This window comes from Syngnathus typhle, linkage group LG18 (assembly GCF_033458585.1).
Source record: "Syngnathus typhle isolate RoL2023-S1 ecotype Sweden linkage group LG18, RoL_Styp_1.0, whole genome shotgun sequence".
NCBI classification, from domain to species: domain Eukaryota; kingdom Metazoa; phylum Chordata; class Actinopteri; order Syngnathiformes; family Syngnathidae; genus Syngnathus; species Syngnathus typhle.
The window spans coordinates 6,431,479-6,446,154 of record NC_083755.1 but is presented as its reverse complement, the minus strand read 5'-3'; the positions used below and the strand labels follow the sequence as shown (position 1 = coordinate 6,446,154).

The following is a 14,676-nucleotide window of genomic DNA, read 5'->3' as shown; positions in this document are numbered from 1 at the left end:
TTATTGTTAAATGAGGCCGTTTAAAAACCTTCCTTGTACATGTCAAGTCTACAACAGAAGCTCATTAGCCCCCCCCCCCAAAAAAAAAAAAGTTTGCTGAAGTTATGCGGAATAAAACGGAGCAAGTAAAATGAGGTCACGCTTTAGGTGATGAAAGCCTTTTCAGTTACGTGGCATCGTTAATAGTGACGAGATTTGTTTATTTTAAGATAATGACACACAAGTGTCCCAAACAAATTTAATGGACTCATGTAAAACTTGCACGGGGGACTTTTTAAGGCCACAGCATTCACCAGGAGCCACATTCACTAGCACTTAGGGAGGCAACCGTAGCACTGTGAGTTAAGTAGCTGACTGCATTTGTTCATCAAGCTGCATAAATACTGAATGCTCAACTAGCTTCTTACTCAAGCGCCAGCATCAGTCAACAGACAGGCGGCTGCACAGAGCAGCTCATGCATAAAGGACCGCAAATGAGCAGCCTAGCAACTGACCGGAACACACTTTGGGTGGTCAAGCACCACAGCTTTGACACTATTGTTAGGAGTAAAGTTCAACATTGAATTGAAATGTCTTTCATTTGTTCCGGCCTAGGGGGATTCTGTTTTTTTTAACGTTGAAATATAATATTGTGTATTATTTAAAAAAAACATAATTGAAGACAATATAAAGAATTCAGTTTGCAGATCATGATTAATTTACTGCAACTACTTGTTTTAGCCACGAGAGGGCAGTGCAATCGAGATAAGCAAGGCTTTTTTGAAGAATTGTTCAATAACTGCCAGACTAGAACTAAAAATAAAAAATTATAAAGTATGTCTCCCTTGCTAATGTTATTCTAATTTGAATTTAACCTTAGATGTTATCTAGTGGCTAATTGAAGCTACACTATGAAAAAATAAAATCTTTCCACTTGTAAAAACATTGGCTTGTGCATGTCAAGTCTGTCTGCTTGAGGAAGAGAAAACATAGATGTAATTTCCTCAGAGGATAAAAAAAACGCATGACAAGGCGGTCCCAACACTGCCAGCTCAAATGGAAATGGACCTAAATGCAAACAAAAATGCCTTTGTCAGCAGAGTTGATTTATTTTCTGGAGGCTTTAAAAAAAATAATAATAATAATAAAAAGCCTTGGCAGCATCTGAGTTCCGAGTCGGTTACTTTGAGACTGAACAATTTTTCATCTGCTTTAACGTGCTAAATCATGCTGGTGGATAAATCACAGTGGAGACTGCCGCAAATGAATGAATTCCAGTGTCGCCTTCTTGACTGGGACAAAGACTTTTGCTTTCATCCATAAAAAGTTAATCATCAGAATTGTACGGACCGCTTTTTTGTCATCTTCATTTGTGGCACAGTACCAAATCTTGAATTGTTGATTGGTTCAACAGGAAGCCAGCAGAAAATTGGTCAAGGAAATTTCTCCATCTTCTCAACAAGCAATGGAACACAAAATGCTGGATGTCCTCCATTGTTGTCTTCATTTCCTGGGCTCTTCTTTGTTGGTTGCAAAATGTCAGCATACAGTGTTTAAAGTGGTGCTTTTGAATTGAAGTCTTGCTAAGATTTTTTTTTTAATACTATAGCTCAAGGCAATCAGGAAATCAACAGAACAAACCAATTTGGACACACAACTGAGGGAAAACCTTTCACAAATTCACAATCATAAACAAAAATGTATTTGTATAAGCATTCATAGAAAAATAGCTTCATAATAAAAAAACACACTTCTTTTGTTTGGCTTGTTCTCTACTAAACATTCGTTTGATGATTCTTTCAAAACCTTTGTCACCTCATAAAAACAAATCTCAGTCACTTTTAGGATCCAACAATACAAATTGAGACCACAGAGACAAAATTGAGATTTTTCTGAAATAACGAGTGAGCGTCTCACATTAAAAGGACAAACGTGCTGTTACAGGACGCTTGTTTGCATTCCTGGGGGGTTTGGGCTTTCGCTTGTCTGGTTTCTCCTCCGTTTTGTTTTTGATCTGGGCCTCCCAGTCTTTTTTGACAAGCGTGTACAGCCTCATGGTAGCCTGCGCGTCATGGACCTGCAACATTTCAAACGACGCGTTACACGGCAAATACGGAATTGAGGTGACTATTTTGAAATGTGCAAAAATAAAAATGATCACACAATCGAATTCACACAATTAGGCGCCTTAAAGGAGAAATCGATGACTTACCGAGGAATGTTCGCCTTGTTGGATCTTGACGTTGAGAATTTCTTTACAAAGCACTCTAAGCGCTGGTCGATTTGTCTGAAAGGGAAGGAGAGGGGGGAAAAAAAATTCAACATTCTATCTAACAATGACAACAAGATTCTGTTTTATACAGCATGGCTGTGCAAGTGTTGTTACCTTGGCGATTTTCCTGAAGGGTTTATACTTCTGAGTGTCTCTGATTTTTTTTTTGGGGTGATCCAGTAGCAAAATCTTCAAGAAAAGACAAGATAGCATGAAAACACAGAAATGATTTTGTGTACTCCGCACTTCATTTCATGGATACCTTGAAGTCATTGTGTATAGCGTGGCCAACCACTATTCTTCCCTGTAGGATTTCAGCAACTTCCTTCCGCACAGTCGTGACATTCTCACCTGAAATTGGGAGACAAATATTTGTTCAAAAATTTAGAAATGTTGAGTAACTGGGACATTCGCTGACGCACCGTTCTTGATGTCCTCCGGCCGGATGCCGCTGACGGCCGTGCGGTAGTCTGTCACATTCTCGCTGGGCTTCACGAACTTGTCATAGACGCACTTCCCAAACTGGTTGACGAGGGACACGCGTGCCAAGATACTGTCCTCCCCGTCGGGACCCACGCCCACCATTTCGCAGTCGATGGCGACGGCTCTGGTGAGACTGAAGATGGAGGGGGGTGGGCGGGACATGAGGGTGGGCACTGAAGCTAACAATGTGTATGTATGAATGGCCACTCACCCCTCAAAGGCTTTCTCCTTGACTAGTGTGCTCTCTGGCTCACTTTTGTGAATGCCCTGCTTCTTCCTCATGATGTCAGCCGCCTCGGCCCCCACCGTTGCCTCAATGTCATCGGGATCCACGTCGTCAAACCAAATGTCCTCCCTGCAGGAGCGGGGAAAAAAAAGAAGCATAAAATGTTTGCATTTAATGTTGATCTAATATGACGCGTTGCTATATACGCACTCTGTAAGTTTGGACTCCTTTAGCTCGACTTTCTGCTTCTTGGCCGCTTGCTGGGCGCTTGCTTCCGGCTTTTTTTTTCTTTTGGCTGTCTGTTGTGAGTCCGACACAACGGGACTTTTAGCCTTTTTGTGTTTGGCTTTTGGTGGTGAAAAAGTCTTTGCATTGGAGGTATGGTTCTGATGTGCATTTTTGGATGGTTTGTCTTTCTTTACTTGCAGAGGGCCATTAGGTTGTTGCTGCGATACCTTTGGAGCAACTTTTGTCGTCTCGCTGGACTTTAGCATCTGTGAACAGCAGTGAGAGTGTTGAATATGACAACAAACTTCATTGACCATTCACATAAACTATTTTTCACGCATGCAAAACAAGGTCACCACTGACAAAAAAATATTTACACATTTAAGGCACGTACTCAACAAGGCTTACCTCTTGTAATGCTTTCCAGTTGGCAGAAAAGTGTTTGGGATCTTTTGGAGGAATTGTGGGGTGACTTGGGGCCAAGTCTTGGACGCAGGCCTTTTTTTTCAACTTCATTCGTATCCTGGATTTCTTTTTCACAGAACTGTCTTTTCCAACTTCGGAGGATACCTGCTTCTGTTTCTTCGCTTTTATCTCAGACATTACTACCACTTTCATTTGAACGCTTCTTACTCACAGATTTGATGAGAAATTCTCATCCACGCGGCTACGATCGTCTTTGCGTCATGCGTATTTTAGTAGGGCACGCTTGTAAAACTGATTCCGTCGTGCAAAAATGATTGCATAAATACGTCAAAAGCGAAAATGTATTTAAAAATTCGTGTCATGTGCGTGCACAAACGTCAATGTGCAAACTTGCCTCTATCCAATGCACCGGAACCACGCAGAAAAGCTACTTCTGTGTGGTGTAACACTCAAATATGTATACCAGAAACACACGTTTGAGCTTTACTAAGACAAACACGCCTCCAGCGGTGGACAGCGGATAATAGCTACTAAAAGGTATTCTTATAAAAAATAATTAGATTTATTCTTGTTTATTTTCACAGCCATACACAAGAATAAAAATATAATTGAGGAACAGTTTCTTCTACGTTTCCAGCCGCGCCAAGTATCACACGGACACATTTGGCCAGTGCAACATTCCCCAAAACAAAGTGACAGATATGTAAAATGTGTGTTTACATTTTTCCCAACTTGGTAGAATTGCGTATTAAATGTCTGTTTGTTTTTCTAAAATGGCCTGTATAGTTTAGTCCGTCAAGTGTCATGTTATGAGTCATCGATCTGTGCCGTTTCTGTAAAGACGAATCGAAGTCATGGTTTTAAATTAAATCCTTAGTATTGCAATTAATCGACATTCCCCTTGTGATTTTTAATGTCTTTCAGATCATGATGGAAAGCAGCCCCTCTCCCGTGCCTGAGAGGGCCATCTATGGCTTTGTTGTATTCCTCGGCTCACAGTTTGCTTTCTGTAAGTTTGTCTCACATTTGAGTTGATCACTTGTGTTGATGTTCTGTGTGTCATGGTGTATTTATCCTGATTCCCCCTATAGTTCTCTATTGCGTGTGGGCATACATACCGGAGGAGTGGCTTCATTCAGTCGGACTCACTTATTGGCCTCAAAAGTAAAGAGACATTTCAGTACACGTGCTCCATATATTTTGTTTTTGCAACTTGAATTATGTCTTGTAGGTATTGGGCCCTCGCTGCACCAATCTATCTGCTGGTCGCATTAAGCGTCTCTGTAGTGTTGCTATTTGGAATCAATATGTATAATACAGCACCACTCGACTCCCTGGACAACATTACAGGTTTTGTATAGAATTTTTTTTCTTAATTAAACAAGATAAATGCAATAAAACATATTCTCTTATCCCATTAAATATTTTAGATGGATTTGCACAAAGCCAGAAGGGTGAAGTTGCCCAGAAAGGTCAAATACCAAGACTGAAGGATGTTCCCATCAGTGACATCAACAAAATGTTCTATTTGTCATCTAAATTTTAACCAACCAACAACGTGGCGGTCCCTCTAAATGACTTTTTGTTTACTCAATTAAAGGCGTTGAATCAGCACTTTTATATGGGAGTTTTTTTTTTTTTTTAATACAACTAGGGTTTTCACAAGAACCAATACTTCCGGTACTAATTCGGTGCTAACGCACAAAAAATACGTCAATACCTGATTTTTTGTGGTACCGTCAGAACCGAATATTTAACTTTTCACTCGGCGAGCTGTGTCGATTTGTGCCGGAACTGAAGGGGGCAGTATACGCATGCGAGCGGCACGGAGCAGCATTTAGCGGCTGAAGAAGAAGAACTCTTTCGGGCTTTCATATTTATAGCAGCAATGGCTTCAACAAGTGAGAGTGGAAGTTCAACAGCCCGGCTTGTTGGGAAGCCAGGTCGCTTAAAGAGTCGCGTGTGGAAATATTTTGCATTCGAGACGGATACAACCGGAGCAATTATAGATTTGAACAAGCCAACGTGCAAAACATGCTTGAGAGGTGTATGCACCAAACGTCGAAGCACGTCCAATATGGCCAAACACCTTAGATACAGGCACCCCGACTTGTTCAGGGAATTCAAAGTGAGTGATTTTATGTTTACTGTCGCTGTTGTGCCTCGTCACGTTATAATTACCCGAGATTCGGGTGACCAGTGCCATGCCACTGCTGCTCTTTTTTAATGTATCAAGTTTACTATACGGTTTAAGCAGTTTTAAAGAAATTAGTTATTTTTAAAGTTTTTGTTTTGTTTTTTTACTGTGGTACCGAATTAGTATCGAGAATCAAGTAACGGTACTGGTCTACTTGCATTACTGTTACTGAGTACTTTTGTCGCCTGTTCCGATTGTATCCACAAGGGGGCGATAACGATATTTTATTCACGCAAGACTTGACAACAAAGGAAGTAAACAATGCTCACATCCGGAACTCGCCGCTTGTCAAAAGTGCTATTTGGAGCGTCTCGTTAGTTTGTTTACATTGCTGATTTAGCGGATGTCGGACCCTTTGCCAATGTGGTTCGCTGTCCAGGCGGAGCTCCTGGACGCGGACGAGGAAGTGGAGTCGCAGTGTCGGAGCTGTTTCGACTGTTATGACGACGCCAGTTTGTTTAAATTGTTCCACCTGACCCGCGCGTGCATCGAGTTCGTGGCTGACATCGTGCGCGTCCGCAATAAGAAATTCCTGTTCACTCCCGTCTCCTTGGACGCGATGATCATGATAACGCTCAACTTCTACGCCCATGGATCTTACTCCACCGCCCTGAAGAAACGCTTCAATGTGCAGAGCGACTGCTGCGACGACATTGTATTCACCGTGTCCGAAGTGGTGGCCGGTTTGTCGGACCAGTTCATCTCGTTCCCGCAAACGCGCAAAGCCAAAATCGATATGTCTCAAATGGTGGCGGACTCCTGCGGGATCCCGGACGTGCTGGGCCTGCTGGCACCGGCTCATTTCAGGATCGCTGAAGGTGCGCTCGGATTATACGTCAACTCTCTGGGCTACCCGTCCGTTGTATGCCAGATGATTTGCGACCTGGACGGAAACATCTTGAGTGTGGAACAATGTCGCGCTGGTGGCACGCACGAACAAGACTTGTGGGGCACCTCGTTTAGAGGACGAGAAATTGAGGAAGAACTCTATGGACAATACTGGATCATAGGTAAGAACGCTGCCTCCTGTTGGACAGCAGCGCAACAGCCCCCTAAAACGTGTAATTATATCCAGTTTTTGTCTTCTAATGCACAATTACTTGCCATCATTTCTTGACAGGAGGGGAAGGCTACGATTTAAGCAAACGCGTGCTGACCCCTGTGGCCGAACCTCGAGACGAGCCGCAAAGAAACTTCAACGCAGCCCACGCCAAGATCCACGAGGTGACGCAGAAGACGCGACGCTCCCTGAAATGGCGTTTCAGATGTTTGACTCAACTTGGCTTCGAGCAGCACAGGTTAACCGACATCATAAAGGCCTGCTGCGTCTTGCACAACATCGCCAAGAAGTTTTCAGTCCCCCTGCCCCACGCAATGGAGAGATTTGTGGACCCACAGCCGAGAAATGCGCGCACTGAGTCGGCAGGTATCAGGCCGGACGTCCTGAGCGCCCGACAGGAACTCATCGATAATAATTTCACTGTTTTACCTAGTCTGAAACAAGAATGACGATATTATTGGGGTTTTTTTTACGCAGGAATTGGGACATTGCTTCATTCTTCCTTCAACTATCCTTAAACCTATTTAATTTCTTTCAAAGTGCAAAATGTTCCCAAAGATAATGTCATTGTAAATAAAATACAGTTAAATATTCTATGGTCACCTGGTGTGTCATTTAACATTCTGGATAAAAATGTATCAAATAAAATCTAGAGTCAATTATACAGTTAAAGTCTTTTATATTCGTTATAAACAAAGCACAAGTTGTGAGTCATTTTGGAGCAGCAAAACCTACAACATAGATTACCTCTGGAGTGCCGTTCAGATTCAAACTGCTGTTTTGCTAAACTCCCGTAGTGCTGTGGCGTTTGCATAAATTAGATCCGCATTCTGGTATATGCTTTCATCAGCACCTCCTCGAGACTCCAGACAGTCCATGATGCACCGGTGCAGGAAAACATACTGGGACTGGAAAGAGATCAGAATTATTATTTTTTTTTGCATCATGGACCCGTTTGACATAAATGTTTGGGAACCAGAATAACACGAGGACCGTTACCTCAGTCTGCACCATGTGCGGCCGCCGCAGTCTCATGTTGTGTACGAAGGTGTTGATGCCAACTTCCTTATCTCTGTGCAGCTGCTGAAGCAGAACATCTAAGGCAATAATGGTGCCTGTCCTGCCCACTCCCGCACTAAAAGAGAAATATCATTTCATGTGTCATCCGTTCTAACGGATCCCGTTATCTTTATTGCACAACGGTTCCTCTTTTTTCAGACGTGGGTGTCATGTCTGTTTTTTAAAGCATCATACCTGCAGTGAACCACAGTCGGGGTTCTGCTCCTATTTGTTTCCATGTGGCGCCTAATGAGCCTCCTGAACTGGATCAGGACATCCGTACACTGAGGGACTCCGTGATCGGGCCAGGCAGTGAAGTGGAAATGCTTCACTGTCCTCTCTTCTGTTCTGCTTTTCTATAAAACCTCACAATCAGATGCTGCTTGGCATAACACACATTTTGAAAAGCTCAATCATACATGTTTCACTCGGAATTCCCTCAACGTCCAGTTGGTTTCTTGCTTTTCGGATGCCGTGGTGATCATCAGCCCTTGATGAAGGCAAGTCTCGTTATGTGCAGGCCAGTAATGTTCACATTTAGTCTGACAAAAAAAAAAAAAGAATATTTGACACAATTGCTTCTCAATATCCGCTTATTAAAAAGGTTAATCTGTGACGATTTAGCACGTACCCATCTTCCTTCGGTGCAGTTGGTTACCATGACGATGGCGTTGACCCTCAGCTCCCAAATCATCCTCCAGAAGTCGCCGACCGTGGAGGGCAGAGGACCCTGAGTGGCGATGTATTCTCGGCTGCTGTTGTAACCCTGTCAAGTCAAATAAGCTTAGGTACTATAGTAAGATCATTTGATTGTGTTGATTGGTCGCTTATCAATTAATAGCACCACCTACTGGCATGTAGGAGGCATTGATGTAGTCCGAGTTGCCGTTTGTAGTTTGGAGTTTCACTCGGCTCCAGTCATCTGTCCCGGGTGAGAACCAAGTTGAAGCAGCGGCGCAGAGTGGAAAAACGTTTCGCGCGCTTACACGGCAGGACGTTGGTGAAGCGATTCTTTTCCATGTTTTCCGGCACCAGAGCAGCATTCTGAGTGTGCTCGAGGCCGATAGCAGCGAGGCCCTGGAGTGAGAAGGTTGGAAGCTCGCTCAGACAAAATAAAAAGCATTAAAAAAGAAAATAATTTAGGAGCACCTCATATTCTTCGCTGAAGCCTCTGTTTTTGTCCATGCTCAATTTGTAGAAGTGGTCGGGGAACTCTGCAAGAGGAACATCTCTGGAACTAGAACAGAAGGATTTCAACTTACTGTTTATGACATACGAGTAAACCGATCCCATGCATGAATGTCTGAAATAAAGCCGCCGCTTCATGAAATGATCGGCGCGATCCCCACGACCCCTTTTTGGCGATATCAGAGCAATATGAATGGACAGATAGGGGCGGGAGGGGCTTTGAGGTGATGCCGTGACATCATTGCCTTTCCGTCCATGAGCTCATGTTTGATGATAAGGGTAAACTGACATCTCTTAGTCAACTGCCTACGTTAGCATTAGTCTGAAGCTAGCAGACTAAAGTGGTTGCTTTAAATAAACAGCCAGAAGCCTCTTCAAAATATTTCTGTCACTGCTGCTATAAGATTCAAGATTCAAGAGTAAAAAAAAAAAAAAAGATATTTTGAAAACTTTGGGTCGCTCATTTTTCAAAGCGCCACCGTATTGTATATTAAAATGTTTCTTAGACGTTAAACAACATGGCCACATTTTTGTTTTGTATCTTGTAGGTTATTTACCTGCACTTTTGTGGCCCAGAAATAAAAATCTTACTTGGATTTTTTAGTAGAAACTGTGCCGCTTCCAACTGATGATGACCTTTTCTTCCTAAAAAAAAAAAAAAAAAAGCAAAGATTAGACTCACAAGCCACGAGAAGTTGTCAGTATGAAGTGCAGTGCCTACCTGGTGCTCGTTCGTCTTTTTGTCAAAACAAAAATGGCCAAACCCACCAGGGCCCCAAAAAGCAAGACAGAAATGACCGACCCTGCAATAACTCCTAAATAACATTTGCAAATATGTTTTAATTTGCCAGATGGCGCAATACTGTAAGCGCGCCGCAGCACATCAACTTACCGCGAGGGTCAGTGGGACACTGAAAAACATACGCTTTGGACTTCCTGGCGCTCCCCGACAGTGAGGCCAGAGACACCGCGTACGTTCTCGCCGGTTGGAATCCGCCTATTTCGATATGTCGTTCTTTCATACCTTGGACTCTGTGCGTTTGTCCGCTCACGTTCACCTCCACGGCTGTCCACAAACCGTCCGGCTTATCCCAAACGATAAAAACAGAGTAGCCTGATTTCCGGTACTCACACTGAGCGGTTAAATCAGGTGGAACTAAACGAGAAGTGGAAACATAATAATGTCAAATATCCGTTTTGGCGCAGAACCTGATTAGGTTGATACTCACCGGTTGTCAGTTTGAGCTGACATTGCAAAAAGTGAGCGGAATTCTTTCGGTATTCCAGCGACACCTCGTAGGTGGCGCCCGGATAAAGGTCACGAAAGGACACGTGATGACCTTCCGGACTCGCATGAGAGGAAGACCCATTGGAGGCTGTTGCGTTTGTGAACGAACCCACGACCGTCCCTCGGATCGACGAGGTCGTGACATGCCAGCTCACATTGGTGCAGTCAATAGCTGCGGAGAAAATAATGACGATTTATTAAAGACTGCAAGCAGCGGTCGTCATTTTTTTCCAATACCTGTCACAACGAATCCCTTGTAAGCGGTGCTGGCCAGCCCGGAGAACAAGGTAACCAGAGTGAATCGATACTCGGAACCAGGTGGCAATGTAAACGAGCAGGACACATTTGGCGATCCGTTTGGAGCCACGGTGACGTTTTTTCCATCAATGCAAAGCAAGTAGCTCCAGTTCAGCTCCGTCGTCTCCCACATCAGAGTCACGCCGGTGTCGGAACGCTCGGTCACGTGGACTGTTGTCACCATTGAGGGCACTGAAGACAACAGAACACACTTTGAAGCAGCAAATAGTGGCAGGAAGTTCTAATATTTTGTTACCTGTGACGGCGGTGAGCTTGTTCCCGCTGCTGCGGACGTTTTCAAACACCACGAAGAGCGTAAACGCGTATTCGGTGCCGCTTGTGAGTCTCGCGATTGTACGCGTGACTCGCTCTGCTTCGGTTGCGCCGACGTCTTCCTCAATGTCGTTAAACGAAATAGTGTAGTTGACATTGTCCATTTTGTCCCATTGCAGAGTTATACTGCTGGTATTTCTTTGGATGGATTTAAAGCCTTTTGCATTCCGGGGTGCTACAATGTCAAAATAAATGTCACTTTCGCTGACTCTAAAAAAAAAAAAAAAAAAAGAGAAAAGTATGACCTACCTGTGGGAGCAGAAAATACAAATCCTGTGCTGTTTACTCCCAGGTACTCGGTGATGATCCGGAAATGATATTTCCTTCCAGCAGAGAGGAAAGCGACCACATGTGTGACATACGTCTGATACGGGGAAGGGTCCACTCTCTCCTCCTTCGCGTTGCCATGGAGATCATATAACAGGAAGTAAGTGGCGATATTGTTCACCTTATCCCACTTGAGTGTTATACTGGTTTCGTTTTGGTCCTGCGCCGTCACGTCGGCAACATTTTCAGGAGCTAACAAGACAAAAAGAGTTCAAGTCAGGTGAATAGGCTAAATTTCACACGTGAGGAACAGAAGCTAATCCTTACTTGGCAAGGTGGGTGTAAAAAGCGTCGGAACGTTGGCACTGCTCGCTGTTGTGTGTCGTGTTGATGTTTCAATTGAGTTTGAGGCGCCCTGAAAACAGAACAGAACTTCTATTTAAGGCAGATGAAAATGCTTGTATTTGGAATGATTTACATTTTGAATCCCAATATATTACTTTACCAAGGCGGAAGAGAACCTTACCCAAAGCAGATTCAAGGCAACGAACAGCAACAAGTAGTCACAGCTTGAATGCTTAATAAACGCCGCCATTTCCTCCAAGTCCAAAATTTCAAATGAAAAACCGATGCAGCAATTAAGGCTGGCAGTTAAAGTGCCAGGATTGACTACATGGCAGCAGTGTTGACTTCATTCTTATCGAGCCCTCATCTGGAAACCTCTGCTTCCCTGTTATGTATGTAAGGCTTCACTTCTCTCCCTTTTTTACAAGCATGAAGACCTTTGCCCTGCCTGTAACTTCCTTATGAACGCAATACACACGTCAAAATCATTACAGTCTGATATGCTTTGCACATTTATCGGTCGCATTGAGGAAATAAAGGTGTGAGAATTGTACACTCTATTCATCATGACGTTTACACATTACAGGCAAAACATTCAAGTGCTACTTCACATTAATTCTTTTGAGCCTTTTGATTTGATCTACGTCCAGAAAAGGTCGATGAGGAACAATGTAAACAAACAACTCAGTACGTTAGATATTAATAGCAACTTTTTAAATACCGTAGATAATTAATTATAATAAACTATTATTTGAGAAAACAAAACAAATTACAATAGGTCAAATGATTTTTACAGATATTTTGGTATATAATTAAGTACAATAAATATGTTAACCATTTATTCGATTACATTAATTTTAAAAAATATCTGACAATTTATTATTCATATTATTTACTTGACTAATCTTTAAAATGTTCAGATAATGCAACAGATATTGCGGCTTTTGGGCCTTCTATTGCGCGGTTGATTACCAAGTTGTAATGAGCCCCCAATACGACAGGTGGCAGTAGAGACTGACACATAAGCACACCAAGCGAACTAGCCAATGCTAGCTGGTCCTGTTTTGTTTTGTTTTCTTTTGTGTTTTTCTTTAAAAGGGTGAGTCGCAGTTGCGTTCAAGAACCCAAAGACGAACGTGGCAAACGGAACGACGCCAGGCTAAAAAAAAGTGAGGAAATAGTTGTTGCTGAGCGTGCTTAACCTTTTTACTGCAGACTACACCTTAACATTTTTGCAAATATTGTTTTACTTTTTAGGAAATGCAGTCTGTCGTAAGGCAAAACCTCCACGCTGAGTGTGAGGGCGACATCAACAAACTCATCAACTTAAAACTAAATGCGTCCTACACTTATCTTTCTCTGGTAATTATATTCTATTACAAAAATCGAGGGACATTCGGCTTTAGGGTGAAATTTTGGGGTCAAATGCACGATAACCTTTTGCAGGTGAACTTTGTCTAAACTTTTAAATGCACTGTCGGTGAAATTTCGTGGAGAATCTGCATGGTATGTTTTTGCTGGTGAACTTTGACCTCGTCCTATTGTTTATACAGTCAGTACTTTGTGTCATCTATAATACCTCCATTTTGCATTAAATCAAATTATTCTGGAAAGGTTCTCGTGTATTTTAGGTTGATTCATGTATTTTACCCCAAAACTAAATAGCCCTATTTATTATTATTTTTTATTATTATATTTGGAGATGAGTGTAGTTCTCATTAGTCTGCACTGAGATTGTAAAACTGTTGTCTTCTATAGGGCATGTACTTTAACAGGGATGACGTTGCCCTGAATAAATTTGCCAGCTTTTTCTTGGAGCTCTCTGGAAAGGAACAAGAACATGCCGAGAAGCTGCTCGGTTATCAGAACATGAGAGGGGGTCGCATTTTGCTGCAGACTATTGCTGTAAGTTTCTATTTTGTTGTCATGTAAACCCCCCAGGGATGTTTATTGAAGTAATGTATTCTACAGAAACCAACTAGGGAGGATTGGAAAGGTGGTCTGGATGCATTGTCTTTCTCCCTGGACTACCAGAAGGCCATGAACACGTGTATTCTGGAAGCACACCGCAAGGCTGACGCCAATCGTGACCCCCATGTAAGTTAGCCGTTCTATGGGGTTTTGCATTGTTTGTTAGCATAAAGCTAAATGCTCTTTCCGAAGGCCAAATTGTGATTAATTTAAATGCACGTGTTTGACGGTAAACTAAAATTGGGATTGTTGGCTCAAAGCCTCTGTCTTTTTTTTTTTCTTTCACCCTGTAGTTTTGCGACTTCCTCGAGCAGAACTTCCTCACCGACAGCCACGACACCATCAAAAAATTGGGCGATTACGTGGGCAGCCTGAAACGCATCACGAAGTCCGAAAGCCACGGCCTCATGGGAGAATACCTCTTTGACAAGCACACCTTGTAAAAAAAAAAAAAGCAAGAATCAACCTCCGTTTGCTCCATTTGTTCTGTCAAAGTGGCTGCATTTTTATGGTTGAAGGTAATATTGTAGTGCAGATGCCAAGTAGCCGAGAATACCTCCAAACAAACCTTTTGTTTACCACTATGGTGCTCCAAATTAGCATTTTCCAACTATCACATTTTCTACATTTCCTATTGGTCGAACTCTGAATAAACTCCAACTATGCCAGCACCTCATTTTTGTCAACATTGTATTATCTATGTACAGAAATGCAATGATATGCCAGGTCAGCACCGACATATAGAACACAGTAAAGATAACAAGCAGGACTTTTGCTTAGTGTGCCCACTTAAAGTTGGACATTGGGCCCGAAGCACACAAGCCCGAGGTCTGTTTGAAAAAAATCCGACAAAATGTCATGTTAGGGCAAAGATAAGAAGGACGTCGCCCTTGCTTCACGGCCGCAGAGTGTAATCTCGTCATGCAGGGACACACACACGCCCTAAATAATGCACGGATCCACCAAATTCCAGAGTTTAGATGGACGCCATGTCAACTCGGTTGCAAAGCTACCCTGAGGAGATTAGCAAAAGCTTGGGTGCACTATGGTCACTAAT

The 14,676-nt window shown here is 42.8% G+C and overlaps 5 protein-coding genes across 7 annotated transcripts; 3 read left to right on the top strand and 2 right to left on the bottom strand.

Moving 5' to 3' along the window:
* Positions 1-1,563: 1,563 nt before the first annotated feature.
* On the bottom strand, positions 1,564-4,073 carry rexo4 (REX4 homolog, 3'-5' exonuclease). The gene is made up of 8 exons (XM_061304523.1): positions 3,597-4,073; positions 3,171-3,454; positions 2,946-3,089; positions 2,674-2,867; positions 2,514-2,602; positions 2,366-2,440; positions 2,192-2,266; positions 1,564-2,056 (listed from the first exon to the last, which is right to left on the bottom strand). Exons 1-8 carry the CDS (start codon positions 3,804-3,806, stop codon positions 1,898-1,900), a joined length of 1,230 nt encoding a protein of 409 aa, XP_061160507.1. The 5' UTR covers positions 3,807-4,073; the 3' UTR covers positions 1,564-1,897.
* A 34-nt stretch (positions 4,074-4,107) lies between these two features.
* Positions 4,108-5,234, top strand: pigp (phosphatidylinositol glycan anchor biosynthesis, class P). 2 transcript variants are annotated; one of them, XM_061304531.1, is made up of 5 exons: positions 4,108-4,151; positions 4,539-4,623; positions 4,706-4,778; positions 4,846-4,964; positions 5,045-5,234. In XM_061304531.1, the coding sequence occupies exons 2-5, from the start codon at positions 4,542-4,544 to the stop codon at positions 5,158-5,160; spliced, it is 390 nt and encodes a 129-aa protein (XP_061160515.1). In that variant the 5' UTR covers positions 4,108-4,151; positions 4,539-4,541; the 3' UTR covers positions 5,161-5,234. The 2 variants fall into 2 exon arrangements, with proteins under 2 accessions (XP_061160515.1, XP_061160514.1); XM_061304530.1 differs by lacking the exon at positions 4,108-4,151 and adding an exon at positions 4,240-4,324.
* A 215-nt stretch (positions 5,235-5,449) lies between these two features.
* Positions 5,450-7,465, top strand: si:dkey-197c15.6 (putative nuclease HARBI1). Of its 2 annotated transcripts, XM_061304525.1 has the most exons (3): positions 5,450-6,821; positions 6,932-7,035; positions 7,105-7,465. In XM_061304525.1, the coding sequence occupies exons 1-3, from the start codon at positions 6,155-6,157 to the stop codon at positions 7,318-7,320; spliced, it is 987 nt and encodes a 328-aa protein (XP_061160509.1). In that variant the 5' UTR covers positions 5,450-6,154; the 3' UTR covers positions 7,321-7,465. The 2 variants fall into 2 exon arrangements, with proteins under 2 accessions (XP_061160509.1, XP_061160508.1); XM_061304524.1 differs by having other exon boundaries at positions 5,451-6,821; positions 6,932-7,465.
* A 65-nt stretch (positions 7,466-7,530) lies between these two features.
* LOC133171288 (receptor-type tyrosine-protein phosphatase H-like) lies at positions 7,531-12,063 on the bottom strand. Its single transcript, XM_061304518.1, has 17 exons — positions 11,830-12,063; positions 11,631-11,718; positions 11,286-11,555; positions 10,960-11,211; positions 10,644-10,895; positions 10,348-10,578; positions 10,011-10,274; positions 9,840-9,933; positions 9,710-9,763; positions 9,080-9,167; positions 8,917-9,007; positions 8,782-8,852; positions 8,562-8,696; positions 8,350-8,472; positions 8,126-8,286; positions 7,871-8,006; positions 7,531-7,779 (listed from the first exon to the last, which is right to left on the bottom strand). The coding sequence occupies exons 1-17, from the start codon at positions 11,896-11,898 to the stop codon at positions 7,639-7,641; spliced, it is 2,520 nt and encodes an 839-aa protein (XP_061160502.1). The 5' UTR covers positions 11,899-12,063; the 3' UTR covers positions 7,531-7,638.
* Positions 12,064-12,657: 594 nt separating this feature from the next.
* On the top strand, positions 12,658-14,295 carry zgc:56095 (Ferritin, lower subunit-like). The gene is made up of 5 exons (XM_061304529.1): positions 12,658-12,816; positions 12,906-13,010; positions 13,407-13,553; positions 13,620-13,745; positions 13,913-14,295. Exons 2-5 carry the CDS (start codon positions 12,909-12,911, stop codon positions 14,060-14,062), a joined length of 525 nt encoding a protein of 174 aa, XP_061160513.1. The 5' UTR covers positions 12,658-12,816; positions 12,906-12,908; the 3' UTR covers positions 14,063-14,295.
* The last annotated feature ends 381 nt before the right edge of the window (positions 14,296-14,676 follow it).

What these genes read in the sequence shown, in the direction of transcription:
- LOC133171288 (XM_061304518.1), bottom strand. Translation starts at nt 11,898, where the DNA reads ATGGCGGCGTTTATTAAGCATTCAAGCTGTGACTACTTGTTGCTGTTC. An exon ending in GCTTCAGCGAAGAATATGAG is followed by an intron (nt 9,008 to 9,079) that starts GTGCTCCTAAAT and finishes TTCTCACTCCAG; the next exon opens with GGCCTCGCTGCTATCGGCCT. An exon ending in CTTCACCAACGTCCTGCCGT is followed by an intron (nt 8,853 to 8,916) that starts GTAAGCGCGCGA and finishes CACCCGGGACAG; the next exon opens with ATGACTGGAGCCGAGTGAAA.
- rexo4 (XM_061304523.1), bottom strand. Translation starts at nt 3,806, where the DNA reads ATGAAAGTGGTAGTAATGTCTGAGATAAAAGCGAAGAAACAGAAGCAG. An exon ending in AAGGAGAAAGCCTTTGAGGG is followed by an intron (nt 2,868 to 2,945) that starts GTGAGTGGCCAT and finishes CTCCATCTTCAG; the next exon opens with TCTCACCAGAGCCGTCGCCA. An exon ending in CTATACACAATGACTTCAAG is followed by an intron (nt 2,441 to 2,513) that starts GTATCCATGAAA and finishes CTTTTCTTGAAG; the next exon opens with ATTTTGCTACTGGATCACCC.
- pigp (XM_061304531.1), top strand. Translation starts at nt 4,542, where the DNA reads ATGATGGAAAGCAGCCCCTCTCCCGTGCCTGAGAGGGCCATCTATGGC. An exon ending in CGGCTCACAGTTTGCTTTCT is followed by an intron (nt 4,624 to 4,705) that starts GTAAGTTTGTCT and finishes TTCCCCCTATAG; the next exon opens with TTCTCTATTGCGTGTGGGCA. An exon ending in CTCACTTATTGGCCTCAAAA is followed by an intron (nt 4,779 to 4,845) that starts GTAAAGAGACAT and finishes TATGTCTTGTAG; the next exon opens with GTATTGGGCCCTCGCTGCAC.
- zgc:56095 (XM_061304529.1), top strand. Translation starts at nt 12,909, where the DNA reads ATGCAGTCTGTCGTAAGGCAAAACCTCCACGCTGAGTGTGAGGGCGAC. An exon ending in TTTTGCTGCAGACTATTGCT is followed by an intron (nt 13,554 to 13,619) that starts GTAAGTTTCTAT and finishes TGTATTCTACAG; the next exon opens with AAACCAACTAGGGAGGATTG. An exon ending in ACGCCAATCGTGACCCCCAT is followed by an intron (nt 13,746 to 13,912) that starts GTAAGTTAGCCG and finishes TTCACCCTGTAG; the next exon opens with TTTTGCGACTTCCTCGAGCA.
- si:dkey-197c15.6 (XM_061304524.1), top strand. Translation starts at nt 6,155, where the DNA reads ATGTCGGACCCTTTGCCAATGTGGTTCGCTGTCCAGGCGGAGCTCCTG. An exon ending in TGGACAATACTGGATCATAG is followed by an intron (nt 6,822 to 6,931) that starts GTAAGAACGCTG and finishes ATTTCTTGACAG; the next exon opens with GAGGGGAAGGCTACGATTTA.